General features: G+C 37.7%; 1 protein-coding gene across 3 annotated transcripts in view; it reads right to left on the reverse strand.

The window, feature by feature from the left end:
- Positions 1-21,788, reverse strand: part of PTPN3 (protein tyrosine phosphatase non-receptor type 3) — a 183,100-nt gene that overhangs the window by 89,759 nt on the left and 71,553 nt on the right. For all 3 annotated transcript variants that reach the window (XM_033064824.2, XM_033064834.2, XM_042779417.1), the window contains one exon: positions 2,776-2,930. In XM_033064824.2, the coding sequence (XP_032920715.2) occupies positions 2,776-2,930 (155 nt within the window). Of the gene's footprint in view, positions 1-2,775; positions 2,931-21,788 lie in introns of those variants that run through there.

Here is a 21,788-nt window from a genome sequence, read left to right on the forward strand (position 1 = left end):
AGAAAGCCTGTACATAATTAAAGTCAAGTGCAACATGCAGCATTAAATGCAGTCAAGTCTTTGTCTCAAATATGGTTTTGAAAGAACATTTCCAACTTTCAACTTCCATGTACCTTCTATTCTTTGCCTGGACTTTGGACATGTTCCATCTAAGTACTGAAACACAGAGAAACAAGAAAGGCCATTTCAGCCTTGCATAGTTAACATACTCTTTGGACTGTAAGCAACGTAGTGGAATGTGTCTGTCTGTACTCTCATGTGAACTTTCTTGATAGTGATGACCTAAAATCAGCACATACCACAGGTTATACTGATGAAATCTCTGCAATACTATGAATCCAAATTTCAGATTCACCAAAACTGTAGTATAACACTTTTAAATAAAAACATTGAACAAAACAGCCAATCACTTTGCTACTCTGCCAAAGCAACAAGCCCAGGAGAAAAACGGTACTGCATTCTTGCAATTACAGTAATTTCACAACTATAAGGTGCACCAGACTATAAGGCGCACTTTTTTTTTGCAGCGAGGATCTGCCCACCGGTTTCCCCCACGCAGTTGCTGGCTGCGGCCCCACCTCCACCCAGCTGCACAGCCCTGCCAGCTCCCCCCGCGGCTCACACTTCCGGGTTGGCAAATTTCCGAACCTTGTCCATATATAAGGCGCATCTGGACCATAAGGCGCACTTCCGGGTTTGCCAAAATTTTAGTCAAAGGGGTGTGCCTTATAGTTGTGAAATTACTGTAAGTCTTTATTTACAGCTGATCAGGATACCAATATTATATAGGATAAGTGATTAATTAATTAATTTTCAGAAAGGAAATTATGCTGCTATCTTCAGGTTTCTTTTCTTCAGAAAGCTCCTACAGAGCAATAATGAGTCCTACATCACCCCTATGCAGTTCAGCATCACAGCTGCAGTAAAGGAGGCCCTTACATTTCCTGGATGAAGGAGGTAACCAGCAGTGCTAGCCTAAGGATATACCAAAGGTAGGGAGAAAAATCAGTTGGGTTCAGAATTTCAAAAAATCATAGAATGGTTTTGGTTGGAAGGAACCTTAGAGATCATCTGGTTCCAAGTCCCCTACCATGGCCAGAAACACCTTCCACTACTCCAAGTTTGCTCAAAGCCCCATCCACACTGGCCTTGAACACTTTCAAAGATGGGACAGTTGGAACTTTAAGCAGCCCATTCCGGTGCTTCACCACCCTCACAGCAAAAAATTTATTCCCAATATCTCCTCTAAATCTACCCTCTCACTGTTGGAAGCTATTCCCTCCTTGTTGGATCACAACATGCCCTTGTACAAAGTCCCTCTCCAGCTTTCTTTAGGTACCCGAAGGCTGCTTTTAGAACCAGAAGGTCTACACAGTTCCTTCTGAATAGTTCCCATTTTGCACTCACTGCCTAAAGGAGGAAATGGAAAGTAAATTTCACTTGTATAATGCTGGACTTCAGGTCAAGTACTGCATGTAAAGCTGTGTCAACATCTATTTACAAAGAACAAATATACTACTATGCATGGATTTAAAACCTTTTTGAATTCCTCATTTTACACAGATCCTTGTGCAGGGCAGGTGTCAATTATTCCAGCTCACTGACAGACAAGGCAATTTTTAGGGCATGCTGGAGATAAACAGTCGACATTGCATACTGACATGTTGCTCCTTCTCTTTCTTACGCTCCTTCTACTCCTCCCCCCAACATTATACACTTATATGAACACATAGCATGCAAAATACATACTGAAATGAGACTAATTCTGTATATACTATGGTGATAATAACCTTTTTAACCTATCAGATAATTTGTATTTCAATTAATATCCAACAGACAAAATTAAAAAATAAAATCAGTCTGCAGAGAATTGTAATAAGACTTGGGAAAATACAGCTTTTGGGTGCAGTTTTGAACATCCTATTAGAAAGCACCGTGTAACTTAAGATATCTAAACAATACAGTTTCCTCAGCAAAATGCTTCTTCTCAAAAAAGGTAAATCAGGTAGGTATGCATATAAAGAAATACACACAAATCTTGCACACAATTCTACTTAAATTTACCACAGTTTTTCTGCATGGTCAAATAATTCTAATGAAAATTGATTGAGAAGTGAAGCTATTTCCCTTGTTTACATTTAAAAATGAATTCATATTTTAAATCAGTACTAAAGGTTATAAAACTTGCAGAATAAAATACACTAAAAATACAAAGTACAAATCTCCATTAATCTCCTTTCCCTCCCCACACCCAAATAAAGAGATTACATTGAAGTACAAAAGACTGAATAGAACAGCCCTACTAAGCGCGAATATCTTCACTATTTATATCATCTTTGCATTTCTGAACATATGCACTGACATCACTACAGAAATTTATAAGGTTTCCTTCTTTCAGGAGGAGTCCTTTATACCTATCCTTTTAAGGAGGAACACATCCAAATCCAGGAGTTCCCCTTAAATATTAATTATTTATGCATAGTTGCTAATGATCACCAGATGGGTTTCTTTGTGGTTCCCATATAATACAGGAGACCTTTATCCAGATACAATCTGAATGCCATGATTTTATGACATTGAATTTGGTTGGCTTAAAAGTAAATTACAACAACACATTTTAAAACCACTTCATACGCAGCAATTATGCAATTTGTTATGGCAAAGCTACATCTTCAACATCTTTTGGAGATACCATGCCTCAAGGTCCCTTATTTCATCTGCAGCTTTCAAACAAATTTCTATGTATTTAAAAAGAAAGCAGTTTTCCAAACTTACGTTGACTTTGAAGCTTTGTACTGAGCCATCCAAAAAGTGGACGTTGCAGATTATTTCTGATCGGGTTTTCTCTTTTGGTAGCTCTGATGCTCGTATGTTATTTATCCTCCCACCTAAAGCTCGTAAACGGGAGTTCATAACTATTGCTGAATAACCTATAAAACAAAAATTATGTTTAATGACAGTTCTTATAATTCTCTATGTTTGTTTTTCAGAGTAACTCACAAAGTCATGAAGATCTCGTTACACCCCAAGTTAACAAATGTTTCTTATAGAAAAAAGTTGTAAAATTAGCCTGTTGTAGACCAGAACATAAATGCATAAATATAGAGGGGCTCCCATGTTGTAAATGCGAACATTATCAAGACAATCACAGGTAATCCCTGCAATGTATACCTAGGTTAGCAATGAGCCTTAGTTTAAATCAGTAAAAACCCTCAAACACCTACTTTAAAGTAGGAAGGCAATGTCAAGACAAGTTTTTATCATCTATAACTAGGAAACCCCTTATCCCTTTTTACATTTTCTACATATTTCTGCATTTATAAGTTTCACTACAATAATTCTGTTTACTCTCAACTGACAAAACAGTCTTGAGTTAATGCAAATCAAGTTCTATCAAGTAACATTTTGTTTCAGGAATATATACACAAACACCATATGTAAGGCAAGCAGAACTAATCTTAAAACATGTCAATATTTTACAGTCTAGCATACATAAATTCATGAAGCCAGATATTGATATCAAAGAAGAACACACCGCAAGGAAAAAAAAAAAGGAATTTTGCTGCTCAGGCTTCTTTCTTTTTTTAAAAAAACTCTTAATGAAAACCAAAACTCTGAAAACCAGTATTTACAAATTAAAACAAAAGAACATCCCATCAAGCAGAAAAAGTCATTCATTTCAATAAGAGGTGAATTAAATTTGAACAAGCCTGTAAACATTTCAAGCCTCTCTTCACTGGGTCAGGTTACCAATTAACATCACAGTGTTTAAAGCCAGTTGGCAAGCGAAGCAGAGGATAGTTTTCCAGGTTAATTACCATACCAATTACCAAACCATACTCACTTATAAGGGGACAGCAACAAAGGGACTTGCATAATATGACTGTTACAAAGACTGCTGGCCATGCTAGATGGGACCTATATGAGCACTATTTTGCCATCTCCCCTTTTTTGTGCATCTGCCTTAAAACACAGGCTGGCTTTTCTTTTACACAGCTACAGAAATAGAACAATATAGGAACAAAAAACACTTAAAATACCAAAGCATTGCATCTACTACACATCTCTTTGACAGGGAAACATGAAAAAAATGAAGAGTCATGAAATGTAAAATTGTATAAAGTGGGCTTTTTGGGGTTACAAAGACAACAAAGCAGTGCAGTGATGCATCTTCATTCAACTATGTGTAATCTATACTCAGAAGCAGCTAAAACAATTGCCTTCTCACAGACAGCTCAGAAGTCAGACACACATTAGCATTCAACACTTCCAACAATACTCTAATGGGGTTTTTTGTAAGACAATTAATAGTTCACCATTGTGTATTTTCTAAAATCAAAACTGTAAGCTATCAAGACTCATCTTTTAGCCAGAATGCGTTTTTTTCCTCAGAAAAGGTGTGGTTTGGGGGTTTTAGCTGTTTGTTTTCTCTGGCTCTTTTCTTTTTAAAGGAGGGGATAAAAAAGAATAGGAAATCTTTAGGAGAATTATGACCAATATTTCCATATAAACCACCAAACACTCCTATTGCTTTGCAATTTCTCTTGATATACAGTCTGCAGTTAATCATAGCATTTTTTTTAATATCCAAAAAATGGGCTAATTCATGAATGGTTGCTGTTAAATAAAACATACAGTTATCCAATTATCAAGAGTATACAAAAAAGTTGATGACAAACTATGATTGTAGAGGAAGCCTTCAATCTCACACTCTCTAATTTTCTAGTAGCTAAGTTTTAAACTATTTATTCAGCACTCTGTTCACCTTTCACCAAAAAGTCAAATGACTACTTGAATTATACTATAAAGTCTTTCCTCCACTCCCCACCTCAGCTGGCAAAAAAACCCTTTCTCATTTGCAGAAATAGCTCTCTACCCACTAGTTCACTGATGGCTAAGTGGAAGGTTATCCTTCACTGTGGGCCAGCCACTAGATGATAGAGAATATTTTGGTAGTCAGATTCAGAGCTCAGTCTGCATTGAGACGCCTAATGGCCCAGAACACAGACTTCTCCATTCCTGGGAAAAAAGGCTATTTGACCCTTTTGATTATAATTCCCAACCTATCTTACACTTCTACCATTCCCTTTTCCTATGCCCTAATTATATCCCAACTTTGTCAGGCTTCAGCAGAGAGCAACAATCACAGGAGACTCCAGCACCCTGTTCCTGATTTACCCAGAGAGAGGAAGCAAACGGTGCTCAGCCTCTGAAGCCCTAGTGCATAACATGCTGCAGGTTAAGATACACTTGGAGACCCTTCAGGTGTTTTGATACCTAACCCTAATCCTTCTCCAGCAGAGCATTATTTTATAAAGCATTACAATATAGCCAGATCTTGCTACTCACTCCTTCAAGCTTCAAATGCAGAGGCTAACAAAACAGCATCAATAACATTTATATACCTATGTGCTTGCCATCCAGAAAAAAACAAGAAAAACCACCAGCAAAAAGGAAACTCTTATCACTGCAAAAAAATGAATCAGAATAAACCGAATTGATTATTTTTATTTAAGTGACTGTGCATAGTAGCACAAGTATTGCAGGTCCATTTCATACCACAGTGCCTCTGTGGGAAGCTCACCTTGTCTTCTGGATAACCTAAGCTATCCAAGAACTAACAGTAACATAGACTTACATACTGCAGTCCATTAAAAAATGAGAGGTGCTTTGTGCTAGCTTTTCAGCTACCTTTGTTTTAACACCTTCAGGTGATCTGCTGGATGCTGGGTTATATGCCTAATGCCCCAAGTGAAGCAGTAAGTTGGAAATTCATCATGAGAAATTCAAACCTGCTAGCATGACCAGTTTGCATTGGGTTCACAAACGAAAACCTGCCTTACCATTTTATGTAAAATCACACCAGGAACACAGAGTTCATGGTTTGTGTTTACCGCATGCAAAGAGCCCCAGCTCAGGCTGTCCTTGACAAAGCTGACCACAGGAACTGTGCCAAGACAGGGACAAATGGTTGAGTGTTTGGACGCCACAGCTATCAGTCAACCAGGGCTCACAGGGATTAATGAAGGCCTAGGAAACTGCCACCAGCTGGAGTCCCCAGCAGAGAAAGCCACGCCTTCTACTTTCCACCACCATGGCCTTGAGCATCACTGTGCGAAGCCCCAGGGAGCTGTGTTACAGGTGTCACACTGCATGAACCTGCCCACACCACTACACATGTCCCACCTCAGTGTGCTGCACGCTCAGCAAGTCTGCAAGGAAACAGCCTAGTCAATCCCTAGCCTAAAGGGCAGGGGAAGAAAAACAGGAGAGACGTGAGCAGCAGAATGGTTGGTGTCTCCTCCAATGACTTTTCATCCTTAAGTGAGCTGTGATAAAGCTGTATTTTAAATAGGGACAGATTGCTGGTATGGTGTATGGATCCCAGTGCAACATGAAGGAACCTGCAATGCCAACTGCTTTTGGGGGAAGGCAGAGGGGCCACTGAGAGGAGCCTCATGCTGCTAAGATTAGGGCTCTTAAGCCCTAGCAATCACCCTTCAGTCCTGAGCAACCAGAACCAGCCATTACATGCAAATCTCGGTTCCTGTTTGTAGTCTCAGGAAGGAGGCAGATTCTGAAATTAAATCAAACTTATAAAACCTGTAAGACAATTGAACATTCTTAACAAGTGAATACTTCAATATTTTTTCCCCTTTCCCTAAAATAAGTATGTTTTCCCTAAAAAATTCAGGTAGTTGGAAGGTGTATTTTAATTAAACAAACAAACAAAGCCACCCTAAACACAGTTATTTTCACAGTTATAAAATGCAAAACAAACATGTGGAATTCTATCCTGTAATGAAATCATGCAGTAAGCTTTCAGGAGAAACAAATTCAAGTACAGCTATGGAAAGAAGTTAATGTTTTCCAAGTACATTAAACACATTTCTGGACAAGTTTGGTTATGCATGCCTTCTCCTACAGTAACACTGCAGTCAAGCAGAACAAAAATAACATGTTTTCCTCATCTTTTGTATTGAAGACTGACTTTTAAAAATACCTTTTTTTTTTTTCATACCAGCATTTGATTTCTTTCCAACTGCTCAGAAATTGTTGTTAAAAAACCCAAGACTCCATTATCAGTATAACTACCATTAACTTCTTTTTTACCAAGTAATTAAATCAAGGGTAGATTTGCTGAGTATACACTCAAGGACCTTCTACATATAATAACACTGTGTATAACTATTAACAGGTTTTTTGGGTTTATGATTGAGAGGGTTTTTTTAAATAAATCATTTTATATCTCCATTTCTTTGGGTAAATAGGGATCATTTACTTCTGTAAATGGGTGCACTCTTTTTTTTTTTTTTTTTTCTAGGAGGAGACTACTGCACTAAGTTTTCTCAGTTCATTACAGTCTTGACCGAAAATGTTGGCCTTTTAAAAATCATATATATATAACAGAAGCTGTGTGAACATCATTTACAAAAGGATAGTGCTTCAAATCCACTTTCATTGTCTGAGTGACCACCCCTGACAAGGAAGGGGAAAACAGTAGTACTAAAGACACGGCCAAGACCTGTGGTCCTTCAGTTAACAGTTAAATTTCATGGTGAGCTGTTCCTTTACTTAAAAGATACAAAATAAATTACACGACTGGAAGGAGGTATAACAAAGTAAAGGTGCCTTTGGAACAATGTGTATCCCTAAGACAACTGATACAAATGCTCTTCAATGTGCATCAGCCCACTTAGTTAAGAATTATTTACACACCTCAAAGCAGTATCTATCATCAGTACATCTTAAAAATGACTAAATTATTCAGCCAGATTTTCCAAATAGAAGAATTAGGATTAACTCACTATGTATAAAAAACAGGTTCTGCTTTTACCTTCTGCAGAGGAAATGCTTCACCTTTTCTACATTCCCAACAGGAAACTAGATGCCTGCCTATCAATAAAAAATTCAGCTCTTCTATTTCACTGGAAAAATCCCAAGAGGTATTGACCACAATACAAAATACTGGGCATTACTAAAGCGACAATCGAAGTAAAGGATAAGCTTCATTTTGAGCAGTGTGTGCAGGTCACCCTTTTCTCCTTATTTGCAGTTACTTCCTCACAAAATTTTCCTGACTTATTCATGCAAGTTACAAAGAAAGTAAGTGCAGAAGTCAGGAGCAATATGATGAAACTTCACATCCCTTGGAAAAATTAAAGCTAAAAAAGATTCTATTCAAAGCAATTAAACCATAAATATAGAACAAACATGAAAGCCTTAGATGATTAAGCCTTACAGCTTAATAAAAACACCTCCAAGCTGAGATACAAAGAATAAAAGACTTGTTGCAACATAGCCTTCCTCAGAAAAAGAATAAAAGTTAATATCCATGTTGAAAGTTGGTTCATGTGTGTAGATACACACACACCTTCCAAACCAGTAGCTGTAAATTTTCAAACCACTGCTGTTTAATAAAGGCAGCAATGTCATTATAATAGAGGTTCTTCACATCAATATTAAAATCAACATTGATAAATGAAAAGATTTGGCTTTCTGAGATTTGTTTCACACCAATGATATTTTCAAGCACAGCAAAATTATTTATCTGCTGTTAGTAACTAATAGGTCTAGCAAAGCATTCTAAGAATGTTATCAAAAATTGCACTAATAAAGATGAAATCATTCTAGTTATTGTCTTACGTTTTCCAGAAAACAAACAAACAAACAAACAAACAAAAACCCCCAAAAAACCCAAAAAACACAAACCACTATAGGCAGAGAGTCTTCACAGAAAATCAGTCCATATAAGCAAAAAAACCAGGCATTTTGACCCATAATTTACCAGAACCAGTACAGAACAGAGCAAAGAGAAAACATCCTTCCACAGTAAAATATAATGATACCTCTTCATTTAATAGCCATTAATGCTGGAGTTCACCCACAAATAAGCCTTCAGGGTAGACCACATACAGTATGACACCTCTATTTGTTTATTTAGAACGTACTTCAAAGCATTTTAGTTTCAATGAAGGTAGGTACAAGGAAAAAAGGCTCGTTCTAAAAACAAAAACCAAACCACAAGTAATTGTGAATACTCTTTCCTCTTCTAATGGGCACAGAATTGGAATCTAGCTTTTTATTTCACTTTTAACAGCCAGTAAGAAAATAAACTAGATTTGTTCATGTGTCTAGAAATCAAATATCTACATATCTAGAGTAGTCATTGCCTCTTAGAAGAGAATCCAATATATGTAGGTAAATAAATTTTTAAAAATCCCTACACCACTACAAGAGGTTAGATACTTAATTAGTGCATAAAATTGAGTAATTAAGTGATTTTCAAACCTTCCCTCACTTCATTTAGCTTTTCATTATAATACAACCCCGGTAAATCCATACTGCAAAGTGTTTTAACGGGAAATCCAGCTATTTTAAACTCTGGATTCAGCAAGACCACACGTGAATGTAAAACACCAACTGGAAGAGATGGATGGGAGAGGAAATATACCTTTCATACTGCAGGTAATGCAAGCAGTGTGAGCAACTATAGTATTCTGGTGCAGAAAACCCACACACCATAATAAGCCACCCACCCTTATTTCAGTTCTGCAGACTGAGACGTACATACACTCATGCAGCTGCACTGGGGACAACATTCTGTTCTGGCCATCTTACAGTGGTAGAGTGAAATCACTAAGTGACCAAATTATCCTTTAAAAAAAGGGAATATTCACATCAAACATTTGTTCTGAATATACATATTGCATACATATTCATTCCAAGACAAGTTTTAGAGACAAAGATTCCATTTCAACTTTTCTGACACCCTTCTTCCTCTACCCCCTCCCCTTTTAAAAAAGGTGTGCTTTACCTGCTAAGATTTACCAAAAAGATTTTTACCCAAAGAGTCTTAAAAATATGCACAGCTTCAGGCATCCCAACAGTTCTTGCTGTTAAGACCTAAGAAGCAGAACAGGCTGCCATCACAGGGTAATAGAGATTATTTGACCAAAATAACCATGCTCTTTACATAGTAATAGCCTTTACATGGGGGACTGGGGGTTAGAAGGATTATCCCAGCCTTTCAGCAACATGTTCAGCAGCAAAGACTGCTTATCTGAAAACCTAATCTTGAAATCAGATAACCTAAAGGTAACTAAATTCTATAAGAGTTTATTAGTGGAAAAGCAATGCTGACCATAAATTTCAGTGTTGTTCAGATGTTGTGTTTTTAACATCCTTTATTTCAGCTTCTGAAGTAAATATTTTGGTCACATTTGCAAAGGCTCAAACATGATTGTATGAATAACTCCTCAAACTCCTAGGGTATAAATCTGATCTTGCCAACTTCACAAATGCTTTTTTTACATACATACAATAAAACCATGCAGGTAAGGCATTGTAGGACCCAATGTGTAATTTCAAAGAGAATGAAGCATTATTGCTAGACCTGAGACACAGGATTAGCACAAGTACAGAGATAGTATCTAATGCATGCAGAATGAATGAGAGCAGAAAAACTATTGAGGAAAAAAAGCAAGAGACCTGCTCTCTATACTGCTAAAATACAAAACACACAATGCTTTCAACATTTTTTAAAGTTTTTAGTGCTCATGTCAGAGATCTTTATGATGTTTATTTTTAAAAAACATGTATAAAATAACACCTTCAGCCAGTATGTTGAGGGCGGTAAACAGCATGCTGCTTCACTTCCTGCACCCTGCCAATCAAAGTGTTCAGGAACTCTATGGCTTCCTCTATTGCTTGCCTCAGCTTTAAGCAGACCACAGAACTAAAGAAAATAATCTCATCAAAAAGTGCAAGGGCTATCATTACTTTATTTTCTGAATAATGCCTTTGGGAGGTAATTAACAATGTTGCATGAACTCAAAATTAAAACTGCAGAATAAAAGCCAAAGTTTACCTTCTTCGGCTTGGTAGTGTCTTACACTAACACCACTGAAGAGCAGAAGGGAACACTGAGTCAAAGTGAAAGCCGAGCACTGCAGTGCCTTGCTATCAACATGTCCCATGAATATGAGTTTATATAGAATAAATAATTTATGCCTTCAGATTTTCAAAACCAAGTAAGTAAGCATTCACCACTGAAATTTATCAAGACAAGCAACTAAAATACTCTGAAATCTCACTTAAATTAATCACCATATCAAAACTAAAATACAAAAAAGTCCCCATATTCTATTAGCAATAAACTGTGTGTCATGAAACTTTGTATGACACATAACATGAAACAAGAACCATCCTGTCAATTCTCCTGCCAAGTACAGTTGTGATATTTAAGCGAATTTAAATCATCCACATGACAGATTCAGGAAGAAATGTAGAAAAATAACCAAATCTCTAAGGATTAAAACATATATCCAAAACATGCTTTTAGAGGGAATTTCTACTTGCTTACTATATCCATAGTATATTAATCAAACAGTCTAGAAACTATCTGTTCTACATCTACTGGTTTTAAAAATACCTTATAGTAAAACAGGGATTATTCACACAAATCCCACACTATCCACTATGTTTGCAGGTTAATATAAATCTCTACTTCCTATAGGGTAACATAAACAAATACATATAATTTTCACTTTTGAGAATATTACCGAAAGTGTCAGAAAAGCATTGAGTCCACATATAATGCTCCCTATGTGAGACATCCTCTTCTCTGATAGTAACTTTGAGCTATTATCTTCCACCTATGACTTAAAAGACAACTGATCTACATTGAAACATTTTATTTGCCAATGCATCATAATGATGGCCTATCAAGAAAAAAAAAAAAAAAATCACAAATTGCACATAATGACAGGCATGTGAAAAAAAACACCCAAACACCCACTTTTTAAAACAATACTCTCCTCATATCTCAAATGCATGCCTAAAGTATTTTTTTCCTGTACATATAAACCAGACAAATAAAATATTAGAATTGTTGATTCTAATTAATAGTACATTTTGCATGTCAAAGCTATACTTATCAAAGATTTTTGGTCTTTTCAACAGGACTTATGTCATTGTATCTCACACTTCATCCTCTTTCCTTAAAGCTAAAGAAATTTAAGCTGTTTTTAAGGAGGAGGAAAACAGCAGATTGTAGACAGAACAGAGTATAGACTTAACACAAACTAATCCAAATGTTCACATTCTATTTCTGATGTTGGCACTATTGACACTTTGTGAACCAGTCACTTTCCTCCTCCCCAAATTGAGCACAGATCATGACAGAAATAATTGCCAAAGCATACTTTCCAAGACTCTGAAAAAGCAGGGATAAGTAACCAAACCGTGAATACACTTAACAACTTGTTCTGAATGGTCCTTAAATCTGTCAGCTCAGAAAGATGCTGCTGGCAGTGGTGACTGCTATTTGTTGCCAAGGGGGAAAGAAGGAAATAGAACACCTTAGTCATGGCTGTGAGAGTATTAATGAGTACTGATGCCACAGAAAGCTAGCTCAGCTTTTAAAGAAAACAGAAATTCCACACAAAATTCAGTGCTGGATTGTTGAGAAATAGCCTGAAATTGAGAAATAGCCTGAAACTAGAGATGACTGAAGTTTCCTTTGTGCATAGGCACAGCTGAGTGAGCAGATCAAGACCTGCTTGTTACCTGGTGTTTTCCACTGTGGGCAATACTCAATCTGCTTCTAAACACAACAGAGGACTGTGTACCATTCAGGCTTGGGAAGAAAAAATCTCATCACTGGCAATAAAAAAAAAGCAGTCCATACTTTTTGCAAGAAAACATTTCAGATCTCAGAAGAAAATTGATCTTGTAAATTGTGTTAACGAACAAAGAATTCTTCAGAATTATTGCAAATTATCTTTCTGAACCCAGATATTTCTTTTAGAACTACAAGCTTAAAACTTCACAGAACTGTTTTCTATACATTCCTGTTTCATATATTTTATAATCCACATTCTGCCACAAGCTTTTGAAATATATTCCATTAAGCATGACAGAAGATTTCTACTATAAAACCTATGGCTTCAAAAGGTCCCCAAAGGGATTTGGAACACAACACTAGCAATCTGCACTTAACCACAGAATGCTATCAAAGAAGATAAAATAGTAAAATAATCAAATCACAACAATCCTTCCTTCAAAAGAAAAAGGAAAGACACAATAGCAATCTGGAAATTGAAAGTTATGTTATAAAGGGAACTTCAAGCTGTATGGACAGAAAAAAGTACTTCTTTTAGAGACTGTAATGTTATAATGTAATTTATACTCCAGGACTGTTCAAAATGACACAAGTTCAAGAAATCCTAAAGTCTCACAAAACTAGTTGAAGCAATTACACAAAGTTCTACTTCATGATCTTCAGGAAAGAATTTGAAAGTGTGATGCAGAAGTCTTGCATCTCAGAATCAAAACTGAAACAACATGATAAAATTAAAACACCTCCTGACACTTTGAACATATTTTCTTGTTTTTACATATTCAGATTAACAAAACTGAAGACATCAATGAAAAAAGTTTACTTGCCCTGTGAGGGGACTAAGGGAGAAGGACACCTCTGGAAAATTTACAACTTTTTACATGGGCATGTAGTGATAGGAAAAGGGGTAATGACTTAAGCTAAAAGAGGATAAATTTAGTTTAGATATTAGGTAGAAGATCTTTACTGTGAGGATAGTGAGGCACTAGAATGGGTTGCCCACAGAAGCTCTGGATGCCCCATCCTTGGAAGTGTTCAAGACCACACAGCATAGAGCTCTGAGCAACCCAGCCTAGTGGAAGATATTCCTGCTCATGGAACTAGGGTCTGGAACTAGGTGATCTTTAGGGCCCCTCCCAACCCAACCCATTATATGATGGCTTGTAAGTCAAGAAGAAAAAGCAAACACTTTGGAAAGCCAGTCAAGGAACATCTGCATTTTGTAAACAATTGTCAGAGATGAACAGCTTACTGCCATTCTTTCCTCTCTTCATCTCATCCTCCTGGAGAGGAAGATTCATGACTAACAGAAATATTTGTATTTTAAGCTTACCAAAGCACACCTCTTTCTTCCCTTTTCAGTTTATTCCACAGACTTCAAAACATTTAGTATCACAAATATTCGTTATCACTAAGATCAAACTGTTTCTCCAGGACCTGCAGTAGCACTGACTGCAGCTCTGTAGCTTTTGCACAAGTCCTCCTCCTCCTGCACAAGAGAATAGCAAACAAAAAAAGGCAATACTCCCACCCAAACTGGATAGACATTTTTCTGATTTCTGCACATGCTTGGACATCTTCACTTCAAAATGAAGAAAGTAATTCCTCTGCACAGTGAAGAAAAAAATAGAGTAAACATACTACAGAACATGTCTTAGCTTGCAAACAATTTGTGCTTTCTGGTTTTCCATCAGTATTAAACAGTGTATGTTTCAAACCAGCAAAATCTAAACATTTACATCTTTACATCCCTGTTAGGCAATTCTTTCACCACCCTACAAGATTAACACACACCCTGTGACCATGGTGCACCACACTAGAAGGAGACCGCTCCAAAAAGCATTCACTTAAAATAGATGCTCCTGCATCTTCCCTCCACTGCAAACCCAGTGGCAGCTATTTCTTGGCCATTTTCCTCCTTTCAGCACATTCATTAATTTAAGCCCCCAAAGAGCCAAAAAGCAGCCTCCAGTCAGGATTCAACACAGCTTTGGAGCCAGGTTTTGGTTGGACAGTCATGTCCCTGGCAGCACAGATACCTCCCTAGACCAGGGAAGGCAGAGCATTCCTCTACCATCACAGGCTGGGGTGAGTATATTGGGCCAGCTTTTAGACAAATACCTGCTAAAGCTTCTGCCACAATACCACTAGACTAGAGTGAGTATGAGCCATGCAAACCAAACTAGAGTTTAGGGGAGTTAAATTGTATGGATTAGAGTGAGATTTTGTAAAAGAGTCTGGTAACCAACTGCTTGCTCCTGAGTGGAGTACTGCTTTGGTTTTGTTGGTAAACAGGGTAGGGGGTATATTTTAGGTTTTTTGGTGTTTTGCTGTTTCTTCTCCAACTCTTCTACTGACATACTGACTAGCACAAATAATTCAAGTCAACTTAGGCAGTTTTTGTTCATTTCTAACACAGTAATCCAGCAAATGGGCATTTATAAAAAACCCTCCTGTTGCTATCTGAAGTTATCTCCTCAGCCTTGTATTTACAAGGCTGTTAAAACTCCCATGCACAACCATGACCACATAATTTACAGAATTAAACCATCTCATTTTTAAAAATGCATCCCTATGTATCAACTGCTGCTATTTTTCAGAGTTTATAATTCAGAGGATAGTTTGGTTTTTAAGTTTCAAATTATTCAGTGCACAAGACAATGCCCAGCATTTTCAAACACACTCACCAGATTTACTTTTGCCAAGTAAATCTGACATTCCCCAAGCCTTTCTATTTCAGATTTGTGCTCCTGGCTGGCAGGTAGAATATTTATCTACTTCCCACAAAGCAATCTTAGCATGCTGTGGCAACCGATTACAGAGGAATGCAGGCACTAGGCCAGCATTGCTGGTTTATACTGAAAAAGGAGCAAAAAAGGGAGAGCTCTGCTTACAGCACTGAGATCCAGTATCTCTTCCAGTTTCCTCACTGCTCAGCACTTTTGCAAGGCAGAGGTTACAGGCAATAGCTCCCCACAGGCAAATTCCTCAAAACCTAATGTAGAAGGGCTGGGAGAGGTAGAGGGGGTTGACTGCAGCGTTTCATCACATTCTGTGAGCTATGATCACAGAATAGCTGAAACGAAAAACAGGACAGAAGTCCACTGCTACTAATGGTTTTTTTGCATTTGTGTTTATTTCATGACCCAGCAATACACCAGAAGTGCATTTTAAAGGATAGGCATCAAAACAAGGACTACTTGAATACACAGTACTGTTCTAGTTTTGCTTGAGACTGGTCAATTGACTGAAAGTAAGCAGTACAGCAAATCAGTGACAAAACAGCCTTTTTTTCCTGGAAATAACTGATCATCATGAGAGCTTTAAAGGAAAAAATAATTTGAAATGGGTTCTTCAATGTCATCAAGCTTATTTTACCTTAGCAACTGAATAAAATAGATTAACAACTTGATTTTGAAAGCTATTAGCTAAACCTTTACACAGACCTCTAATATTTAAGCTTATGCTGTAGTCAGTAACAAAGGTAATGACCCCTATTCCAGATTGTCTACCCTAAATTACACCTAAATAAAACACGGTTTAGTCTATTTAATCTTAATTGCTTTCCTAGTGCAAAATGTACCCTGTCATGACCAAGTAGTCTGCTTGCCCACTAGAGCTTTCTGAATGTGACATCAATATTTACACATGTTGAATGCTCTCAACTGCTACCTGATCTTTGGAATCAAAGTACAAATTCTGACCTATACCACATACAGTTTTCTACTATTAATAAAACCTAGTATTTCACCCAAGCAAGTTTGTCCCTTGCAAAAATGGGGTGGGGATTCAGCTTTAACATGCACTGCAAATTAATTGCTAGATCTAGCCAAAACTTGCAAGGTATGTAACCTTCAATCGGGTTAAATTCACAAAGCAGCATAGAGTCCCCCTCTTAAAGCAATACGAGAAGAACAGAAGTTCTTTCAAAGCAAAGGCAAATTGCAAGACTAGAAAGAACAGTTGGTAGGATGGTTTTGCTTGGGACTGAATGCAATGACAAACTGGCTGCCTACTCTGAGTCAGCAAACACAAAGCAGCCAAAGTGAAACACATGTTTGGAAGAGAGGTCTACAAGAACTTCATAGCAGAGCTCTGGCCGGGAAGCACTTCAAAACCTTGAGGAAAAACCAAAAAGGGAATGCCTCCTGGTTTATTTCTCATCACATTCATGAAGAAAGAGCTCCCCTTTCCATAAATATTAAAAGCATTATATCAGATGATGTTCAAATGTAAAAATAAATCAGAACTGATAAGACTAACTGAATCAGGAACTAGTGCAGGCTCTGAAGAATATAGGGGGTTTCAAGTAGAATAAGCAGAAGACCAGACATAAAAACAAGTACTGGATGAATAAAAACATAGTGGGATAGAACAAAGCAAATTGTAACATGGGTATGACAACCATGCAGAGACTGGAAGAAGAAGAAATGAGATAAGATAGTGAAAGGAATTACCTGGTATCTATAAAAAAAATACTGAAGTTTGGTCCTGAAGAACTAGATCAGTGTCAGGCAAAAAAGAAAAATTTGTTTAGGATTTGTATGAATTCCCACTACTACCATTAAAAAAAAAAAAAAGGGGGGGTTAAACCATCAATTATTGTGAAATAAAATATGGTGTTTGGGGCATTTTTTTTTTTCTTTGGGGTTTTCTTGGGAGGCCATGTTTACTTGGATTTGTAAATGCCCGTTGAAGTTTCAGTACATTTTGTGGGTTTCCCTTCATAAATGTTAGATAGTATGACTTCATGCTGAGTCTGAAGTGCTTCCTTGACAACACCTCTTTTTAGTCCCAGCCAGTCTCAAGAAATATTATCTGCACAGTTGGGTGAGGAGTCAGATGCATCTCATTCAACTATCTGGCATTCTCTTACCACTGAATTTGTCACCTTCTTCTCCAACATGACTCAAATTATTCGTGTACAGACAGTTAACAGTGACCACATACACATGCTAACTTCTGTGCCAGACATGCACTACTACACTTAGATGCAGGTCTCAACATCTTGTTTTACAGATAAAGGTTTGACCTGCCACATGATGGTTTTGCCATCATTCACTTTTAATGCTTCTAGACCAAGTCCTCAGTTACACCTTTTTAATATCTCCAGAAGGAGAGAGAAGTGAAACCTCAGAAGAACAAGGATGACAACTCTGGTAGTATTATTACAACCATCATCACAGACCGTACTAATTAATTTCTTCTACCCCAAGCTTTCAGTATGCAACAGTTCAGCAAACCATCACCTTCTTATCTCCAAGAACTTTTTGCTCAATGACCAATATTAAACCATGAAGGAAAAACCAGCAACATTGTCAAAGATGAACAAACTTAAACAAGCATTGTAATGTACTAAGTTTGTAAGAAAGAAATGTACATTCTTACTTGTGTAGATGTAATCAGAGGAATCATACTGCAATTTGCTTCAGGAAAAAAAAACAAAACTGTTTTGATCAATGAATCAAACACTTGGAAAACAAGAAGAGCAGAACATCAATGTAGTTGAAGTAAAATGAAATCCTTATGAGGCTGTAGCACGTTTTCCTAAATTTAGAAGTCCAGCTACTACAAAGTGTTATCAAACCTAAGAAATTCAGTAGTATGACTCCCATTACAAATGCAGTAAAGAAAGGATTAAAAAACTCAAAAATGCAAATTTCAGATGGCTACTTTCCTCTGGTTTTCAGCCATGTAAACCTCCAAAAGAGGCTTGAAAACTGAGTTTGGAAGAGAAGCCTGGCTGTGCTGGCCCACTGCCATCCCCAAAAAGCATGGCTGCAGGGTCCCCAGCCCAGCACACCCTGCCCACTCTGCCGCGGTGACACCGTCAAGCAGCCCAGGGCTGGGAACACGGAGGTCCAAGCTACTCATTAACCAGGGCCGGGCAGGAGGCTCCCAAACCCCGCCCGGAGATGAGGGTGTTTCCAGAGCACCTGCGAGCTGAGCTAACAGAGCGGGCTCACCGCCCTCTCGCCCGGAACAAACCGCAGGGAAAGCCTGTGCACTGCCTGCCTCGGGAGAGTGGGCTCAGCGCTGACAGCAGGAGTTCAAAAACACCAGCTCCTAGGAATAACCCGCTTGAAGATATTCTCCTCCCTTCCCTTGTCAAGGGGAGCTGTTACCTAAATTAAAGTATTTGCAATTGTGCAAACAGTAGTTAGTTATAAATCAGGCTATCCAGAGAAAGGTGACAGCACACCAGTGCCTGGAGCAGCACTGTTTGAACACGGTCTGCGATGGCTGCAATTATGCTAAGGAGTCGTTGAAAGAATAAGAAACTCCTACATCAAACACCCCTTCTTGGAAGCACAATGCAAACACCTTGCTGCCCACTTCAAGAGCAGGTCCTGAAGTAGTTAGGTGCCAGGAAAACAAAAAAGCAGGGCTGATCTAAATACAAAGAAAATAAAGATATCAAATAATTTAAACAAGCAACAAAGAAAAGAATAAATCATTAGCAACACCAGGTTAAAAAAACACAAGGTTTTCATTTAGAGAAATGCTGACCTTGTAACTGTTTTTCTGCCTGCTTGAAATACTTTTACTAGTTTAATGAAGAGGAAAAAAAACAATAAAAAGAATCTGAGGAGTCATTATAAAACAGGCTTGTAAAGTATATCCATATATATGCACTCCTATTGCAAAGTACTGGAAACGTATCTAAAACTTGCTAAATATACTCAAGCCAAATCCTAACTAAAGCAAGTAGTCCCTGCAGCTAATTTTACATGCAAATCAGTCACAGGTTAACATAAAAGATTTTGAATATTTAAGTATACTTTCCCATGAAGTAGCTTACAGGATTTTGTTATTTCCAATAAGAAATCCTTAAGTTCCACTCTGAAAGCCAGGTCTAAATTTTTAGGTCTTCTGCAGCACTGTACAGGTTTCTCATAGTATATGCACAGATATCACTACAGATCTAAGGATTATTTCCTGAACCAGTAGACAGGACAATTACCTTGGCAAAATTAGAAAGGCTAACTTGAATGAAATGTCATGCAGGGAATGCCAATAGATTACATTGACTTTGTAACAATTTCTACAATGAACTGCTGGGACAAAACCAAAGACTTACACCAGGAAGGCCAACCACTACAGCTGGCCAATTTGGAAAACAGACAAATTAAAAAAAAAAAAAAAAAAGAAAATCCACCAGCAAAAAAACCCAGAAACCAACTACAAACAGGATATGTCTACCTCAAAGTGTTTTGAAACAAATATAGCTCCACCATTTATAAGCTTGCCTTAGCATGCTCAGTTTTTTCACAACAAACATATCAATATATATGCTATTTTCATACATATACATACACAACATGCTGTCAGCCATAAGATCTTCATTCATTTACATATAACCAATAACAAAAGATGGGGGGAAGTATTTGCTACTAATAGTCAAATGCTTTCTGTTTAGGTTTGAAACTAGATTTTTAAACACTACTCAAGCAGCATGGTGTGCATCAAGCAAACCTCTAACAGGATGTAACCTCATTAAGAACTTTTTCTGCTCTCACAAAATAACTGAGTATCAGCATTATAGCTATTTCTCTAATATAGAACAACAATGTAAATTCTTTTAGTAAGTTTATCATTGTGTACTGGCAACAGTATTGCATTGTGGACTGATTTCCCACATTTATTTTCAACAGAAAAAGATATCCTTTATTTTAACAAGATCAATGCAATTTCCATTATGCTACCACAAATATTTTAGAAAAACATGGCTACATATGACCTAGACCATAGAATCATAGAAAAATCTAGGTTGAAAGGGACCTCTGGAGATCATCTGGTCTAACTGTTCCTGAAAGTAGGGCTTTAAAATAGATTTTCCAAGGTTCCATCAGGTCAAACCTTGAATACTTCCAGCAAGGAAAACTTCAATACTTCTCTACATAATCTATTCAAAGAATTAAGTAGTTCTCAAAGCAAATTATTTTTCCCTTATACACAGGCATCTAATAAAAAAAAGAACAAAACCACAAACAAAATGAAAGAAACAATAAACAGGTTTTTTTTGCACCCTGCAAATAAAAGCAGAATAATATAACTTAATGACTGCAGAATATTTATTTCAAGTAACTACAGGTTTATAATAGATGTAACTGGTCAAGTCCTATGTTTATTATTAAATAACTTGGTAATATATCGGTGATCCGTTTTAGGAGTACCTCTGGCACTATCCACTATCCTAAGAGAGTCACATAAGCATTCCCGGACGTCTCTGAGCATGCGCCTCCTACTTCTTTCATCTCTTAGGATTCCAAGCTGCCAGCTCTCCAAGCATGAGCCCTTCCCCTCTTCTCCCAAGCCTTTGTGAGTCCTATACATTCCTCCATAGTGCCAGTCTTGCCCAGCCGTCAGGCAAAGGATGTAGAGAGCACCAGTGCAGGTAGTGACTGAACATAAGTAAAGCATCTGCCCACTCTCTGCCCTGTGGGCAGAGCAATATACACATCTGCAGAGCCTCTCACAGAAGCCCCAGCCCTAGGGCAGGCAGTAACCTCTTTATATAGTTCACAATTTCACGTCTTTAAGACATTATATACATAAAATGTGTTGAAAACCAAGGGAACCAAATATTACTGGTTCAGGGATGGACAACCAGCACACTTTTTAAAGCAGCAAAACTCAGGAGTGGAGTGTTTATTTGACCCAATGTTGCTTGAGGTTAGTTGACAGAAATCAGAGTTAAGTATATGAAGAAACACAAACTTGCAGCTCATTTACTTGTCACACATCAACTGCCAAAAGGGATCTCAATTGATGGAAAAGGACATTAATAAAGCCAGGCTCCTCATGTTGTCTAACCTTATCTGCTGGTGAGAGGCACATTTGCTGATTGCCTTGAAGTTGCCTCTAATCAGTCCAGTAAAACAGGCTTTTTTATTACCCATGTTAAAAGTTCAACTTTGCCTTGTAACACACAGATGGTTGTAAAGCCAGTTTTTCTCCACACTGCCAGAAAAGCAAAGCAAACGCGCTTGAAGGAGTGCTGTGAGCCGTCTCTAAGCAAGAAAGGCCATTTCACAGCTCTGGGTACTGGCACGTGGCAGCTGAGGACCACTGATACACACAGGACTCCTGCAGTGCTGTGACCATCCACACAACTGAGGTGACACCCACAGCAACACTTTCTTCAGAGCTTCTACAACATTAG

Source organism: Catharus ustulatus, chromosome 1, assembly GCF_009819885.2.
Source record: "Catharus ustulatus isolate bCatUst1 chromosome 1, bCatUst1.pri.v2, whole genome shotgun sequence".
Taxonomy (NCBI): domain Eukaryota; kingdom Metazoa; phylum Chordata; class Aves; order Passeriformes; family Turdidae; genus Catharus; species Catharus ustulatus.